This window comes from Rhamphochromis sp. 'chilingali' (genome assembly GCF_963969265.1).
Source record: "Rhamphochromis sp. 'chilingali' genome assembly, chromosome: 6".
Taxonomy (NCBI): Eukaryota; Metazoa; Chordata; class Actinopteri; order Cichliformes; family Cichlidae; genus Rhamphochromis; species Rhamphochromis sp. 'chilingali'.
Window position 1 is genome coordinate 20,069,841 of NC_137933.1, and position 18,618 is coordinate 20,088,458.

At 47.1% G+C, this 18,618-nt stretch overlaps 1 protein-coding gene and 1 long non-coding RNA gene across 3 annotated transcripts; both read left to right on the forward strand.

Moving 5' to 3' along the window:
- Nucleotides 1–349: 349 nt before the first annotated feature.
- LOC308398056 lies at nt 350–16,121 on the forward strand. Of its 2 annotated transcripts, XR_013971895.1 has the most exons (4): nt 350–1,280; nt 1,653–1,799; nt 15,507–15,623; nt 15,842–15,863. It is a non-coding gene; the product is annotated as an uncharacterized lncRNA (long non-coding RNA). The 2 variants fall into 2 exon arrangements; XR_013971894.1 differs by having other exon boundaries at nt 15,507–16,121.
- On the forward strand, nt 3,734–5,505 carry LOC308398373 (uncharacterized protein). The gene is made up of 2 exons (XM_080884951.1): nt 3,734–4,122; nt 4,248–5,505. The coding sequence occupies exons 1-2, from the start codon at nt 4,107–4,109 to the stop codon at nt 4,637–4,639; spliced, it is 408 nt and encodes a 135-aa protein (XP_080741077.1). The 5' UTR covers nt 3,734–4,106; the 3' UTR covers nt 4,640–5,505.
- Nucleotides 16,122–18,618: the final 2,497 nt, after the last annotated feature.

Sequence of the window (18,618 nt, forward strand, 5' to 3'; positions counted from 1 at the left end):
TTGTACAAACAAATAATTGATCACCTTATTTCAGGATTAGTAACTTTAGATCATACCTTGTCACTGAAATTTGTTTCATTCCAGGAAAACAACTGCCATTTTTTTCTGTACTGCTGTAAGATAACAAAATAAAACTGAGGTAAAATCACACTACAAGATCACCTCATCCACCCATTCATAGAGCACTTGATCTAACATTCACATACGTTCTCACGCTTTGATAGATATATTATTATCTTACCCTTCAATATGCCAGTACTTCAATATGCAGACTGGAGGAACCAGGGATCAAACCATCAACCTTCCGATAAACAAACATCCTGAACCACTGTCATGCATTTGTGGCAGGATGAATGTTATCCCTCGGTCCAACCCACTTTCAGCCTGGCCCATTAGGGGGCGCTGGTATAAATAGTGGCCATTTGAGTGTCTCTGCATTGCTTGCCTGTGATCTCCTTTTTGGTCACCTGACTTCCTCGGTGTGGTAGAGATCGTTTGTGGGTTACTCCTCTAAAGTCTCCATCGCGGCTGGTCGTAGCTATAGAAGCCTCCTCTGAGCTATTCTGCTTACATTCTATGACCCGGCTTACTTGGTACGTAATCAACTTTTGTTACGCTCTCTGCCTTCTATTGTTCGTTTATAGTAATTATTTATTATGTTTCGCAGGAAGTGTGGACCTTAGTTTTGCGCTAAGCTACGCGAACTGAAGTGCTGCTGTTTTGCCTTGCTGTGCTTTTACCGTCTGTTCCCGTTGTGAGAATTCTTTCCCTGCTGCTGTCAGCTTTCACAGTGGACGTCGGCGTGGACAACGGCTATATGCATGCCGGTTATCGGAGTCAGCTGGCGTGCATATTGATTGACTGTTAACTTATCGTCGTGTGGACGGCAAGTTGGAGCAGTGCGGTGATTCCGTTTGCTCCAGATTTTAGAGTTTTATCCAGATTGTATGTTGTTTTATTGCTTTTGATTTGTAGTTTGGATTTTTGTTACACCACTGGTGGGAGGCCCTTTTTCTAGCTGTAGATCACCAGTGTGGTCTTGCAGTTGGGTTATCCCCCGGTGCTACACATTAGTTTGTTGTAATATATTAAAATTTTCTTTGTTTCTTTTATTCAGATGCGGAGTGCCGACGTGGAGGGGACTAGGGTGCCTTGGTGGTGGGATCCCTTGAGTGTACACACCCGCCTTGTTTAGTTTATTAGTGTGATAGTGTGTTGCACCTGTGTGTTGGTGTGTTTTCTTTCTTTAGTTTGTGTGTGGCATCCCTGCCCCTCCACTGGTAAGCCTCAGCTCTGAATACCTTTTTAAGCATATTTGTATTTGAATATTTATGATTATGTTTTTATTCGGTGTTTTAAATAATTACCAATAAATTGTGAATTTGTTGATCATTGAACCTCGTCTCTGGATTGAGTATAGCGAACCCAAGTGCCTTTTTGGTGATTTAGTGTTGTTTCCAGTATTCTCTGGGTGAAATTCCCAGGGTGGCGTTGTCGTTCTTTAAAACTAAAGAGTATTTACCTTATATCCCAACCTCGTCTCGCCACAAACTTGGCGTTGTTGTCGACAGGATATACTCTTTAAAACAGAGACGTGTGTTCTTTTTTTGTTTGGTGTAACGTAAATTATTTTTTTATATTATTTTGTCCAGAATAAAGGCAAAGCAGCAGCTACTTTGGTGTGGGATTTCACAGCTGTGTTACAGAGATGGAGGAAGAGTTACAGGAACTCAGGGACTTGATCGCGCAGCTGAAAGCAGACAATGAGAGGCTGCATCAGGAGAGGGCTGTTGGGTCAGGTACTAGTGCTACACCTTCTACTTCAACTGCATCATCTGTTAACCCCCCAACGGCTGGTGTCTCTGTAGCAGAGAGACTAGTTTTTGTGCCCCGTGACAGAAAGTGCCCTATGTTTAGAGGAAAATCAGGTATAGGGTTGAATGAATGGTTGGAGGAAATAGAAGGTTGTGCTAGAGCACGTCATTTGTCTTTGGCTGATAAAGCATTTTTCCTGTTTGACCACCTAGAAGGAGAAGCACGTGAGGAGATTAAATATCGCTCTAGTGCAGAGAGGACTGATCCTGCTAAGATAATTACTATATTGCAAGAACTTTATGGCTGTTCAGAATCCTATGTAGCATTGCAGGAAGCTTTCTTCTCTAGAAAACAGCAGGAAAGTGAGACACTGCAAGAGTTTTCCCTCGCTCTCTTGGGTCTTATGGAGAAAGTTAAATCGAGTGCCCCCAATGGTATGCCCAATGCTGACGTTTTATTAAGAGATCAATTTGTTGAACAGGTCTTAGATAGTACCTTGCGGCGGGAGTTAAAGCAGTTAGTAAGGAGGCAGCCCACACTGACATTGCTGGAGATTAGAGGGGAAGCTATTAGGTGGGAACGTGAAGGGTTGCCTAGTGGCGTTAGGCATAGAAGCAGTTCTGTCCCTTCTGTTTATGGCATTCAGTATGGGGTCCATAGCGGTCCCTCAGGAATAGCTCAGTCTACCCATTTGTCTGAGATGAGCGAGATGAAGGAATTGTTAAAGCGCCAGCAGGAGCAACTTAATCAGCTCACTCAGAGCATTGCTCGATTGCAGGGCCCCCATCGAATGCCTCGCTCAGGACGGGGCGACTCCATTATATGCCGTCGTTGTCAGCAACCTGGACATTTTGCTCGGGAGTGTGATGGGGAACGCGTTCCTCGTTCCCGGCCTCCTTCGCAGGCCCCTCTGCATAATCGCAGGCACTCTCCTTTAAATACGGCTTCGGAAAACTAGCACCCTCCGTATTGCCGAGCCACAGTTCGGGTGGGGTGTCTATTGGCTCAAGGGTTGTTTCTAATGGTCCAGAGGCAGTCTCGAAATTAATTTCATCCTGTCCTCATATAGATGTGGACATGGGCGGTATAAAAGTACCTTGTTTGGTTGATACAGGGTCCATGGTCTCTACCATTACTGAAAGTTTTTTCCGCCAGCATTTTGAGTCCTGGGGTCAAGAGCGTCTCCAAGCTTGTCATTGGTTGCAGCTTAAAGCGGCTAATGGGTTGTCCATTCCTTACCTTGGCTATATCGAGCTAAGTGTAGAGCTCTGTGACAAGTTTCTTCCACAGTGTGGCGTGTTGGTCGTTAAAGATCCTCCAGGTGCAGGACCTTCCACGGTTCCGGGTGTATTGGGGATGAATGTCATTCGGAAGTGTTACCACGAGCTTTTTGGGCAACACGGTGAAGCATTGTTTAGTTTGGGCTTTGTCACAGAGGCCCCTAAACCCCTTGTGCAGGCGCTGCAAAAGTGCCATGACGTTAGTATAAGAGCCCCACTGGATTTGTCTGGCCATGTGAGAGTGAGGGGTAAGCGAGCATGTTGCATTCCGGGTGGTGTAATGAAAGTGGTGGCCGCCACCTGTTCTGAGCAATATTCAGGTGCCACTGTGTTATTTGAACCTACTGATGTTAACTTGCCTGCTGGACTTTTAGCGTCCCCTGCATTGGTTCGAGTGGTTAGAGGTACTGCATACATACCAGTTGTTAATGTAGGGACTATGGCGGTCTTGCTTTACCCTAGGACCGTTATAGGGACCCTGGAAGAGGTAAGTGACGGAAGTGACGGAAGTGAGAGGTAAGTGACGGAAGTGATGTTGTAGGTGACGTCAGACGCCGGAGATTTTGGCGGAGAAAAAGCAAATGGTAGCATAGAGTTTAACAAAGGTTTTCCAAGCTTCAGTATTACCAAAAATACTAATCAATTGTCATATAACTAACAACATCTGTTTTATCATCTCTAACACCCTGGAGGACAACGGGGAGAGTTTAGACGCTCTCCAAGATTACATCGACCGCTGTTTTCAAGATTTAGTAATGCATAAGGCCCAGAGTGCATCTTCCCCGGCCAAAATCGAGACGCCGTCATCGAAGAGAAGTCGCCAGGCAGACTCCCCCGGTACAACATCGCCTGCCGGCAAAGACATCGCAGAAATCCTGGAGTCCATCGACAAGCGATTGTCCAGTTTCGATGCGAGGCTGTCCCTGGTGGAGATCTTACACCGGGAATTTAAATCTCTGAGAGAATCCCTGGAATTCAGCCAGCGGCAGGTGGAAACGCTTGCCGCTGAAAATGCCACGCTACGGGAGTCGGTCAAATCTCTCACCGATAACGTGACCCAGCTAAACATTGAAAATAAAAAAATAAAAGAGTCCGTTATCGATCTACAAGCCCGTAGCATGAGAGATAATCTTGTGTTTTCCGGTATTCCAGAAACTGCCGGAGAGGACGCAGAGGCAACGGTGAAAAGCTTCATTAAAATCCACCTGAAGCTGCCGGAGGACACCGTAAAGAACATCGACTTCGATAGAGTACATCGCTTGGGGGGCGCGCGGTCGCGGACCGGGAGACCACGGCCTATCGTGGCCAAATTCAGCCAATTCAAACAAAAGGAACAGGTGAAGAGTCGCGGCAGAGAGCTGAAAGGAACGGACTTCAGCGTGAACGACCAGTTCCCCAAAGAGATCCTGGAACGACGCAAGGTCCTGTTCCCAGTTCGACGTAGCTTTATCCAGAAAGGCTCCCGTGCTGTCATCGCTGTGGACCGGCTCTACGTGGACGGACAGCTGTACCGCGACCCCGGCACCACACCGTGGTCATACTGACTGCACTCCAGATAAGAACCCGCTACACTCTTTTCTTATTCATTCACACTCTCTCCTTTAACATGAGTTTAACCTAGTAATATCAATATGATGTCATAGCAGATATAACACCGTCACCCTCCGTCATTGCTTTAATTGGAATGTTTCCGTTTCGTTTCTTTTTTTTGTTGTCGCTCACAGTTCATGTGGTTTCTTTCTTTCTCTTGTCTTTCACTGCTGTGGTCACCTACTTCCCCACTCACCTACAAACAACACCCTCTATTTCTACATATTTTCACAACACGATCACGCAAACACATCAGCTCAACGGCAGCACATTCACAACAGCCTCACAGCACGCACAGACTTGCAGGACACATAAGCAAGCCACGCTTGTTCATATTAGTGAATATTCACACACATAGTCAGACTTATGGAGTCTCTCACCACACTTCTTTTTCTCTTTCTATTTACAAACAAGGGATGTTTCCATATTCTCTCCACCTGTCTAAACGAAACACCCAGCATACATCATTAAACATACACGCACAATTAAGGGCATGCTGAGGTTTGTCACATGGAATGTAAATGGAGCTGGCACCAGAGGAAAGAGGTTAAAAATATTTAACCAGCTTAAAAAACTACAGGCAGATGTTGTTTTATTACAAGAAACTCACAAACCTGTCACAGGTTTAAATGAACTTAAAACACCTGAGTTTCCTAACGTGTTTGCAGCCGGTTATAATTCTAGACAACGGGGAGTAGCAATTTTAATACATAAAAATGTTAATTTTACAGTACTCGATACAGTTATAGATCCAGAGGGTAGATTTCTAATTATTAAACTATCAATATTGAACAAAAAACTATGTATTGTTAGTATATATGGTCCAAATGTTGACGAACCCTCATTCTTCCACGGTTTTTTTAGTGCACTCTCTGAACACCTTGATTGCACACTCATTCTTGGCGGTGACCTCAACCTTGGACTAAATGAAGAAATGGATAGGCTCAACACAACAGGAACTCAGCGTAATTGGCAGTCCACAAATATAATCAAACAGTATATGAACGACTTTGGTCTTTGCGATGCATGGCGCTCTCTTCACCCCACCAGTAAGGAATATACTTTTTTCTCGCATGTTCATCACTCTTACTCTCGTCTGGATTATTTTTTGGTCAGCAGCTCACTGCTGTGTGACATTTCAGACACTGAGATTCATCCTATAGCTGTCAGCGATCATGCTCCTGTATCTTTAACACTAATGCACAAGAATAATACTACGCCAAGTAAAAACTGGAGATTTAATATATCACTACTTAAAGATGAAGACTTTATTAAATACTTTAAAAAGGAATGGACTTCATATTTAGACTTTAATGACACTCCCGGAATATCTGCTTCTGTTCTATGGGAAGCAGGGAAAGCTGTGATGAGAGGTAAAATAATTTCTTTCTCATCACACAAAAAGAAAGAAGAAAACAAAAATATTCAGGAATTAGAAAAAAACATCAAATCACTAGAAGAAGCCTACGCGTCCCACCAAGATCAGGAAACATTGAACAAAATATGCAAAACAAAACTAGAATTAAATGAGATAATTGATAAAAAAACACAATTCCTTATACAAAGACTTCGCTTGCAGAATTTTGAACACAGTAACAAATCAGGTCGATTTCTAGCTAACCAGCTAAAAATAAATAAAGAAAAAACAACTATATGTGCTGCTAAAGATTTATCGGGGAACACAATATATGATCCTGGAAGAATAAACAACATTTTTAGGGATTTCTATGAAACTTTATACTCACCACAAATAAACCCATCTAAAAATGAAATTGATCTGTTTCTTGACAACGTAACTCTTCCAAAATTACTAGACAGTCAAGCAATGGAATTGGATTCGCCACTGACGCCAAGTGAACTCCAGGAAGCCCTGATAAGTATGCCCAATAATAAGGCTCCAGGTCCAGACGGCTTCCCTGCAGAATTCTACAAAGAATTCTGGACAATTTTGGCACCAGTATTCCACAGCATGTTGCAGGAAATCGAGGAAAAGGGCAGACTACCACCAAATATGAATTCTGCCAACATTAGTCTCCTGCTAAAACCAGGCAAAGACCCTTTATTTCCCTCAAGCTATCGTCCAATTTCTCTTTTAAATGTAGACCTTAAAATAATCTGCAAAGCTCTCTCAAAGAGATTAGAGAAAATGACCCCCCTCTTAATTCATCCTGACCAAACTGGTTTCATAAAAGGTCGGCACTCCTCAACAAACACTCGTAGATTACTTAATTTAATAGACTACTCATACGATAAAAACATCGAAGCCATAATATTATCTCTAGATGCAGAAAAAGCATTTGACAGAGTTAATTGGAAATTTTTATTCGCAACTTTACACAAATTTGGTTTTGGAAACTCTTTCATAAACTGGATAAGAATATTATACAATTCCCCAACGGCTCGTATCAGAACAAATGACCAGACATCCTCCAGCTTCTGTCTCCTGAGGGGCACCAGACAGGGATGCCCACTCTCCCCCTCACTTTTTGCAATTTTTATCGAACCTCTAGCAGCAGCATTTAGACAGGCTACAACAATTAAGGGCATAAAATGTAAGAACATAGAACATAAAATCAGTCTCTATGCGGATGATGTGTTGCTTTTTCTGCAAAACACACAAACCAACCTCTCTGAGGTAATTACTTTAATAAACTGGTTTTCAAGAGTTTCAGATTATTCAATTAACTGGCCAAAATCTACAGTTCTCCCCATTAACTGCTCCTTCCATAATTCTTCCTCTGCCCCACTGCAATCCGGAAATATTAAATATTTAGGTATTAATATCTCTCCTAAGCTTTCAGACTTAACTAAACTAAACCACATCCCACTTCTAAAGAAAGTAGAAGGCGATCTGACTAGATGGAAATCTTTACCCATATCACTCATGGGAAGGGTCGCCACTATAAAAATGATGATCTTGCCAAAAATAAATTACTTATTTTTGATGATCCCTAACAAACCATCACAAGATTGGTTCAGATCTCTGGATTCATATATTTCCAAATTCCTTTGGAAAGATAAACCCCCGCGTATTAGCTTAAAAACGCTACAAAGAACCAAGGATAGAGGAGGATTAGATCTGCCTAATTTTCACCAATACTTCTTAGCCAACAGGCTTCAGTTCATCTCAGAATGGTTAAAACATACCTTCTTAGTTGAGCCCTGGCTAGATGTTGAACAGGCACTATGCAAGGATCTAGAGATTTCAGACCTACCATTTATTAGCTCAAACATCAAAAGACATGAATGCTTTAAAAGTATCAACATCAGCTTTTCTCTAACAGCATGGTGGGAGTTTCTAAAAATAACGGAGTCTTCATTAATCCCATGCAAACGTACACCTATCTGGAATAACCCTGACATATTACAAAACAATAATATGATTAATTTCCCAGAATGGAGTTGCAAAGGAATTAAATACTTAGAACATATATTAGAGGGAACAGAATTTATTCCATTTGACAGACTAGTTAAACAATATGGGATCAACAAGACAAGGTTTTTAGAATATCAACAAATTAAATCCATAGTAAAAAAGAAATTTAACCTCAGTCAAGTTGAATTACAAACACCACTAAGTGCGGCACATTTTCTTACTCTTAAATCCCCCAAATTATTATCTAAAATATACAGAACACTTTCTAAATTAGATGAATCAATATCCCTTCCTACTGCAAAGTGGGAAGCAGATTTATCAGTCAACCTAGACCAAAACTTCTGGTCTCAGATTTGCTTAAAAACTTTTAAATTAATTAAAAATCCCAGTCTGCAATTAATACAATACAAAATACTTCATAGAGTGCACTATACAGGTCATCGGATGTTCAAGATGGGCTTTACATCTTCCAACAACTGCTCACACTGTCAAGGCAATACACCAGACAATTACATCCACGCTCTTTGGTTCTGTCCACCAGTGCAAAAGTTTTGGCGCGAGATATGTGAAGACTTATCAAAGTGTCTGAAATGTAACATTCCAACCTCCCCCTTAGTGTGTTTGTTGGGCAGCTTAGATAATGTCACTTCAGAAAAGAATATAGCCCATATGATCTTCACTGCCCTATGCATAGCCAAGAAAACAGTCCTCATGAACTGGAAAAATAAAAATAATCTTAATTCTAACCAATATAGAAATTATCTATTAGATTACATTAGTCTTGACACAGCCTCTGCCACCACATCAGATCAATTGCTCTGGGCCCCTTTTATCAGCTCCATCACCTAGTGGGGGTGGGGGGTCATAGTTTGGTCCCGCCTTCACTGTTGTGATTGGTGAGGGGGTAGGGACAGGCTTAGGGCGTCGGGGGGTTCCCCGGAGGCATCTTCCTTGGGGGGCTCAACCCGGGGTAGCGGTCACGTCCGGTTGAGGGCTCTGTTGGCTCTCAGGTGACTGTTTCCTCGCGGCTGCGTGCAGCGGGGCTAGGGGAGGGTCTGTGCTGACGGACGTGGGTTACTGACCTGGCAACCTGGCTGCCCCTGGGTGGGTCCGGGATGGGCGTGAGGTTCTGGGGGTGCTCCGTCTCTGGGCGGGGGCCCGGGCCGGGCCTCGGGGGCTCGGGTCCTGGTTGGTGTGTTGCCGGGGTTGTGGGCGGGTGGGTGCATGGGGGCCCGGCCCTGGAGCAGGGTGCCGCCGGTGCATCGAGCCGCCTGGGGGGCTCTTCAACTGGTGGGGGGGATGGTCACATCTGGCAGGAGCTTTCTTCTCTCAGGAACTCTCTGCAGGAGGGGGAGATACAGGAGAGGTGGAGGAAGATCTCAGCCTGGGCGTTTACTGTCTTATGTAGTCTGGAAGATGTGTGGTTGGTGGGGTGGGTGCAGTTTTCTCTGTGGTGGGGTTGGGTGGACTGTCCAGGGCTCTGTGGAGCCGGGGGGCGCTACTGCACTGGGCCCCGGTCGGATGGGCCTGGGCCCCCCTTCCCTGGCGGGTCGCGGAGGGTGGGAGTGCCTACTGGGGTCAGCGGGGGAGCTGGCCCCAGGGAGGGGTTACCTGCCCCTCCCTTCCTTCCCTCCCCATCTCCAGCTGCCTCCCTCTTCTCGCTCCTCCACAACCACCCACACATGCAGGGCCTTGGAGTGGGGGTATGTCACCAGGGTGCAGAGGAGGCTACCTCCCCCCCCTGTCCCCTTCTGGCTGCCTCTGCCTCAATTTTATCCCACAACTTAGACATTCACATTATTCACACTCTCATTACACATACATATAGGATCTTGGGGGTGGGCACAATCACGGAGTCCAAATCACCATCAGGGTGTATACCTCACCCCTGACGTCGTTGCCCACCTCTCAATTTTAAATACACTTAGTCATTGAGGGTTAGCAGGAGGGACTATGCGCTTACCTGCTGCTCCTTGGCAGGTAGCTCCATGCCCTCCTGGGTTTTAATTGCACCTTAGAACACATATGCATCAACACTACAATGAGCGGGTGGAGGGAGGTTTGGAGTCTTCTCCCACCCCCATTCTCTGCGGCCTGCTGGAGCGGGAGGGCTAGTAGGAGGAGTTGGCCGTCCGACTGCGGTCTGGGGTGTGGGGCCTCCCTGCTGCTGCGGAGTCGGGGTGGTCTGCCTCTCCCCACCGCAGGGAAAAGGGTAACACCACCTGGGTCTGGGTGCAATTCCCCCCTCCAGGGGCAAGGGTACCTAGACCCGGTTTGTAGAGTACGCTTGGGGAGTGTGATTGTGTGTACAGCGTCTCTTTATGTCTGTCTCCACGTTGGTTGAGTGTAGAGTGAGTGCATATGAGAGCATGAGGGTGGGAATGGATGTTTGTGTCTGTGTGTGCCTGTATGTCTGTGTCTATATGTCAGGTTGGGTATCAGACGCCACCTCTCTGGGGACACCTCAGGCCCTCCAAGGTTTGGAGGCCTATCTCCACCCACCACCACTTCCCCTGCCGGTGGCGGACTCCCTCAGGTGTCGGTGTGTTGGTGGTTCTTTGTGTCTGGGGGTGGGCGTCCGGGTACACACCGGCTCACTCCTTGGCGGCCGCTTGTCGGGGCCTGGGGCCTGGGGCTCGCTCGGGCCCCTTTGGAGGTGGGGTGCCCCCGGCCTCTCGGCCTAGGGCTCGGTCACTCAGGCGCAGCTGGGGGCCGGCGGAGCTCACGGGCGCGTCACTGCAACCCCCCCTGGCTTCTGCTCCGCGGCTGCTGAGTGAGCCCTCATCTGGGACTCTCCTCAGCTCTTACTGGAACAGTGGCGCGGCTGCCCCTCTGTTGGTCTTCCATGGTCTCTTGTGTTCTGGGGGCCTCTGGATGTCTGGAGTTTTGATCTCCTCCATACCCGCTTCACACCCTGGAGGACGGGGCTGTGGCCCCCCCACACTCCCTAGCAGATCATTACATGGAGAAACCTTTGGAATGCAAGCATGCTGATCCACACAGGTATGCACACATGGGTATTCACAGACGCGGACTAAAGCTTTCTTGGCTGCTGCCTCAAAGCACACTGTGCGCTGTCTATCTTGCGTGCTGCACAATATCGTTTATTACTTAGTAAATACTGATATCTATGACTAGCTAGTTTATTGTGATGGTGCTTTGTTTTCTCTATTATTATGTTGCTCTTTGTTGTTTGCTGTCTCCTCTGTTTGTTTGTTTGTTTGTTTGTTTGTTTGTTTTTTTCTCCATACAGGTGACCCAGGAGTTTTTTTTTTTTTTTTTGTCTCTCTTCCCCCCCCTTCTCACCGTCTCTTCTCCCCTTGGGTTTTCTTTCTTTCTCTCCCCCTCTCTCTCTCATTCATTCCCCCTGTCCTATTTATTAAAAAAAAAAAAAAAAAAAAAAAAAATGACAAAGGATGAACTGAAGCTCTGCCATCACGTAATGTCGCATACTGCTGTTTCTGATGTCATTTAAAAAAAAAAAAAAAAAAAAAAAAAAAAAAAAAAAAAAAAAAGGGACCCTGGAAGATGTTCATGTGGTCAGTTTGCCCGCTGGTGTGACAGAAGTACTCCCTAACGTAGCCACAATGGCATCTCACACTGCCACTCCTACTGTGCAGGATCAGATGGAAGGGATTGATTTGTCTAAACTGTCAGCAGAGGAACAGGGACAGGTGAGGTCTCTCCTTAAGAAATACAGCTCGGTCTTTTCTGCTCATGACACTGATTTGGGTTGCACTAACTTGATCTCCCATGACATTCCAGTCTTAGACGATATCCCCGTGCGGCAGCGTTATAGGCGCATCCCCCCTTCAGAGTACGAGGTTGTGAAAGAGCATATTAACCAGTTGTTAGGGGCCGAGGTGATTAGAGAGAGTAGCAGCCCCTATGCTTCTCCCATTGTGCTCGTTAAGAAGAAGGATGGCAGCCCGCGCATGTGTGTTGATTATCGGCAACTGAACAACAAGACAAGGAAAGATGCATTCCCCCTGCCGCGCATTGAAGAATCCTTAGATGCGCTGACTGGTGCCCGTTGGTTTTCCACCATGGATTTAGCAAGTGGCTATAATCAGGTCCCAGTTACGGAAGAGGATAGGCCCAAGACTGCCTTCTGTACTCCTTTCGGCCTATTTGAATGGAACCGAATGCCATTTGGGCTCTGTAATGCCCCTAGCACCTTCCAGAGACTAATGCAACGCCTTTTCGGTGATCAACAGTGCCAGTCTCTGCTTCTCTATCTTGATGACATTGTAATCTTTTCATCAACAGTATCGCAACATCTTGAGCGGCTGGATGTGGCGCTAGGTCGGCTTCAGCAGGAAGGTTTAAAAGCCAAGCTTGCCAAATGTGCCTTTTTCCAGCGGGAGGTTCGCTACCTAGGCCATGTCATCTCCGATCAAGGTGTCTCTACGGACCCTAGCAAGGTGGAAGTGGTGGCTAACTGGCAGCCTCCTAAGACTGTTTCGGAACTACGCTCCTTCCTTGGGTTTGCCAGCTATTATCGCCGTTTTGTAGAGGGTTTTGCCAAGTTGGCGGCACCTCTGCATAGACTGGTGGCAGAGTGGGGAGGCAGAAAATCAAAGAAGAGGTCAGAGCATGGTGTCGTGGAGAACTGGACTGCAGAGTGTGCTCAAAGTTTTGAGGCATTAAAGACTAAACTGACAACAGCACCAGTGCTCGCTTATGCAGATTTCTCTTTGCCTTTTATTTTAGAAGTGGATGCCAGCCATGCCGGCCTAGGGGCAGTGCTTTCCCAGGAGCAGGGAGGTAAGGTGAGGCCAATAGCCTATGCCAGTCGGGGTTTGAGGCCCACTGAGCGCAATATGCTAAATTATAGCTCAATGAAGCTGGAGTTTTTGGCACTTAAGTGGGCCATGACTGAGAAATTTAGAGAGTACTTGTTGGGCCATAAGTGTATTGTTTACACCGACAACAATCCTCTTAGTCACTTGTCTTCTGCTAAACTTGGGGCTACTGAACAGCGCTGGGCAGCTCAGCTCGCTTCGTTCGACTTCGACTTAAAGTACAGGTCAGGAAGGAGTAATAAGAACGCAGACGCTTTATCTCGCCAGCATCCACCTGATCCTCAGGAGATTAAAGCCATGGTTCCTGGTACAGCCTTGCCTGGACCTCTTCAACAAGCCTTGCGGCTGGGACCCGCTGAGGTATCACAAGCTGCCATTACAGTTTTGCCCCATCTCACTACTCCTGATCTTCATACCCTCCAACAGGTCGACCCAGTGATAAAAGAGATCTTGGTGTTCTGGAGACGGAAGCAGCGACCCAGCTTTGAGGAGCGGCAGCAGCTTGCTCCACTTGCTCTGGTGCTGCTACGACAATGGGATCGTCTGATTGAAAGGGAAGGAGTTCTGTATCGTCAGGTTCATCGCCCTGACGGTGCCGAGGTGGTACTTCAGCTTTTGCTGCCTAGTGCACTAATTGAGCAGGTGTTGACTCATGTTCATCAGGAGCACGGCCATCAAGGTGTGGAAAGGACCCTAGCGCTTCTCCGCTCACGGTGCTACTGGCCAGGTATGTCTGCTGAGGTAGCTCGTTGGTGTCAGAGATGCGAACGTTGCCAAGTTGCAAAAGACACCCAACCAGCAGCTCAAAGTTTCATGGGACATTTGTTGGCTTCTCGACCAAATGAAATCTTGGCCATTGATTACACCTTGCTCGAACCTTCCCGGAATGGGCTGGAGAACGTTTTGGTGATGACTGATGTTTTCAGCAAGTATACATTGGCTGTCCCCACTCGTGACCAATGTGCTGCTACAGTGGCCCAGGTTCTCGTGACTGAGTGGTTTTCAAAGTTTGGTGTACCAGCGCGTATCCATTCCGATCAGGGTCGTAACTTTGAAAGCTCCCTGATCCAGCAGCTCTGCAGGTTTTATGGTATCGAGAAGTCCCACACTACTCCTTATCATCCGGCTGGAAATGGTCAGTGTGAACGTTTTAATAGGACTTTGCACAATTTGTTGCGGACCCTGCCAGTATCCAGAAAAAGAGACTGGAATGTATGTTTGCCCCAGTTACTCTACTGTTATAATACCACTCCCCATCAGGCTACTGGGGAAACCCCATTCTTATTGATGTTTGGGCAAGAACCCAGGTTGCCAGTGGACTTTCTGTTGGGCAGAGTACCGGACCCCATCAGTGGAGATGTGCACGAGTGGATTCAGGAGCATCAAGCCCGGCTACAGGTTGTACATGAAGGAGCCAAGGAACGATTGCAATTGGCTGCCGACCGCAGAAAGAGGCACCATGATAAAAAGGTGAAAGAGGCACCATTGAACGACGGCCAGTTGGTGTTCCTGCGCGATCTGAGTGGAAGAGGGAGATGTAAAATCCAAGATCGATGGAAACCCGTGGTATATAGAATCCTGAAGGCACCTAAAGGAGGTGGGGCAGTATATACCATTGCACCTGCAGATGATCCCAGCAGTGTGAAGCATGTTCATCGTACCTTGTTGAAGGCTGTGATAACGGCAGCCACACCATCAGAAGGGCCTGCTCCAAGCAGTAGCCCACGTGGCCCAGAAATATCCTCCCCAGAACCAGGACATGACTCATCAAGTGACAGTGACCTGTTATTCCTGAGCGTAGGAGCTCCTCAAGTAAATGTTTCACCATCTTACAGCCCAGTGGCAGTGATTCCAAGTAGCCCTGAGTTGTTGCTCCGGCCAGAAGACCGAACTTCCGATGTCCCAGCCACTTGTACGGTTACTCCGAGTGTAGCACCAGTTCCATCTAGCTCTCTTCCTGCTCCCTCTAGGAGTTCTGATACAAGAAATGTGGTGGTGCGAAAAACAACCCGGTCCACAGCTGGCCAGCATTCAAACATCCATCTCCCAAGACCAACAGGGGAGGTGGCACAAGGGGCTGCTAACTCTATTTCTGAGCCTAGGGTACATGCTGTCTCTGCATTTTTTAGGCCTTGGGACTAATCTGGGTGTCTTTGTAATTCATCGTCGGGGCGACGATGCAAGAAGGAGGGGTAGAATGTGGCAGGATGAATGTTATCCCTCGGTCCAACCCACTTTCAGCCTGGCCCATTAGGGGGCGCTGGTATAAATAGTGGCCATTTGAGTGTCTCTGCATTGCTTGCCTGTGATCTCCTTTTTGGTCACCTGACTTCCTCGGTGTGGTAGAGATCGTTTGTGGGTTACTCCTCTAAAGTCTCCATCGCGGCTGGTCGTAGCTATAGAAGCCTCCTCTGAGCTATTCTGCTTACATTCTATGACCCGGCTTACTTGGTACGTAATCAACTTTTGTTACGCTCTCTGCCTTCTATTGTTCGTTTATAGTAATTATTTATTATGTTTCGCAGGAAGTGTGGACCTTAGTTTTGCGCTAAGCTACGCGAACTGAAGTGCTGCTGTTTTGCCTTGCTGTGCTTTTACCGTCTGTTCCCGTTGTGAGAATTCTTTCCCTGCTGCTGTCAGCTTTCACAGTGGACGTCGGCGTGGACAACGGCTATATGCATGCCGGTTATCGGAGTCAGCTGGCGTGCATATTGATTGACTGTTAACTTATCGTCGTGTGGACGGCAAGTTGGAGCAGTGCGGTGATTCCGTTTGCTCCAGATTTTAGAGTTTTATCCAGATTGTATGTTGTTTTATTGCTTTTGATTTGTAGTTTGGATTTTTGTTACACCACTGGTGGGAGGCCCTTTTTCTAGCTGTAGATCACCAGTGTGGTCTTGCAGTTGGGTTATCCCCCGGTGCTACACATTAGTTTGTTGTAATATATTAAAATTTTCTTTGTTTCTTTTATTCAGATGCGGAGTGCCGACGTGGAGGGGACTAGGGTGCCTTGGTGGTGGGATCCCTTGAGTGTACACACCCGCCTTGTTTAGTTTATTAGTGTGATAGTGTGTTGCACCTGTGTGTTGGTGTGTTTTCTTTCTTTAGTTTGTGTGTGGCATCCCTGCCCCTCCACTGGTAAGCCTCAGCTCTGAATACCTTTTTAAGCATATTTGTATTTGAATATTTATGATTATGTTTTTATTCGGTGTTTTAAATAATTACCAATAAATTGTGAATTTGTTGATCATTGAACCTCGTCTCTGGATTGAGTATAGCGAACCCAAGTGCCTTTTTGGTGATTTAGTGTTGTTTCCAGTATTCTCTGGGTGAAATTCCCAGGGTGGCGTTGTCGTTCTTTAAAACTAAAGAGTATTTACCTTATATCCCAACCTCGTCTCGCCACACATTGTTCATTTAACAATCTAACAATTATCTAACAATTAATTCACCCATCCATCCATTCGCTTCCGCTTATCCTTTTCAGGGTCGCGGGGGGCACTGGAGCCTATCCCAGCTGTCATAGGGCGAGAGGCAGGGTACACCCTGGACAGGTCGCCATTCTGTCGCAGGGCCAACACACAGGGACAGACAACCATTCGCACTCACATTCATTCGAACATTCACACCTAGTGACAATTTGGATTATCCAATTAACCTATCCCCACAAGCTGCATGTCTTTGGACGGTGGGAGGAAGCCGGAGTACCCGGAGGGAACCCACGCAAACACGGGGAGAACATGCAAACTCCACACAGAAAGACCCCGGCCTGGTGTTGGAATTGAACTCAGGACCTTCTTGCTGTGCGGCAACAGTGCTAACCACCGTGCCACCGTGCTGCTGCAATTACTGTGCTTCCTAAATTTGTCCAGTTTGTGGACTTTGCTACGAGAGGAGAACACACTTTGGACCATGTCTATTCAAACATCAGGCATGCTTTCAGAGCGACACCCCTCTCCCACCTGGCTGGATCTGACCACCTCTGCATGTCCCTCACCCCCACCTACACCCCCCTGCTGAGAAAAACAAAGCCCCAGACAAAGACAATAAAAACCTGGCCTGAAGGAGCCCTTTCTCAACTGCAGGACTGCTTCTCAACAACTGTATGGGATTTATTCTCCAGCCACAACCTCCAGGAGTACACGGACACTGTACTCTCGTACATCAGGAACTGTGTTGACAATGTCACCGTCAACAAAAGGGTCAGGGTGTTTCCAAATCAAAAACCCTGGATGAATAGCGAAGTGCAATCCCTCCTATAAAGCCGCAACACTGCCTTCAAGTCAGGGGACAGGGCTGCGTATAGGGCGGCCAGGGCAGACCTGAGTAGAGGCATCAGGAAAGCTAAGGCTGCCTATAGGAGGAGGATTGAAGATCACTTTGCTGACAACGACCCCAGAAAAATGTGGCAGGGGATCAATCACATTACCAACTACAGAAGCAATAACCAGGCAACATCTAGGACTGATGCCTCACTGGCTGAGGATCTAAACCGTTTCTTCGCCCGCTTTGAGACGACCAAGCCCTCAGCTGCCACACCACTTCCACCCACCCCCAGCACTGGCACACTAACACTTAGGGAGCACCAAGTGAGGTGTGTTCTAAGGTCAGTGAATCCCAGGAAGGCGGCAGGTCCTGATGGAATACATGGAAAGGTTCTCAGAGCATGTGCTGACGAACTGACCGGAGTCTTCACTAAAATCTTCAACCTTTCCTTGTCATCAAACACCGTCCCGCCCTGCCTCAAAACCTCCACCATCATCCCCATCGCCAAGAAGACAGCTGTGGCCAGCCCAAATGACTACAGGCCTGTTGCACTTACGCCTGTAGTGATGAAGTGCTTTGAGAGACTGGTCTGTCAGCACATCAGGGCCGGTCTGCCTCCCACTCTGGACCCCCACCAATTTGCCTACAGGACAAATCGTTCCACCGAGGACGCTATCACCATAGCGCTCCACACTGCGCTGAGTCACCTGGAGCACCGAGGAAGCTATGTGAGAATGCTCTTTCTGGACTTCAGCTCAGCATTCAATCATATCATCCCGGAGATCCTGGTCCAGAAACTGTCTCACCTGGGACTCTCCACCCCCATCTGCCTCTGGATCAAGGACTTCCTGACAAATAGACCACAGTCTGTCAGACTCGGCCCCCACCGGTCCAGCACCATCACACTCAGCACCGGGTCTCCACAAGGATGTGTTTTGAGTCCCCTCCTGTTTACGCTCTACACATCCGACTGCTCCCCTACCCATCTCTCAAACACCATCATAAAGTTCGCGGATGACACCACAGTGGTTGGACTCATCTCAAGGGGGGATGAGTCGGACTACAGAGATGAGGTCAACAGACTGACTGAGTGGTGTTCAGTTAACAACCTCCAACTGAACACCACGAAAACTAAAGAACTTATCTTGGACTTCAGGAAGGGCAGAGCAGACCCGGCCCCACTTTACATTCACGGGAGCTGTGTAGAGAGGGTACACTCCATGAGGTTTCTGGGCGTGCAGATATCTGATGACCTCTCCTGGACTGCAAATACTACAGCGGTGGTTAAAAAGGCCCAGCAGCGTCTCCACTTTCTGAGAGTGCTCAGGAGGAACAACCTGGAGGAGAGGCTGCTGGTGACATTTTACAGAGCCACCATAGAGAGCATCCTAACGTACGGCATAACAACATGGTATGCAGGGTGCTCAGCTGCAGACAGGAAAGTACTGCAGAGGGTCATCAACACAGCCCAGAAGATCACTGGCTG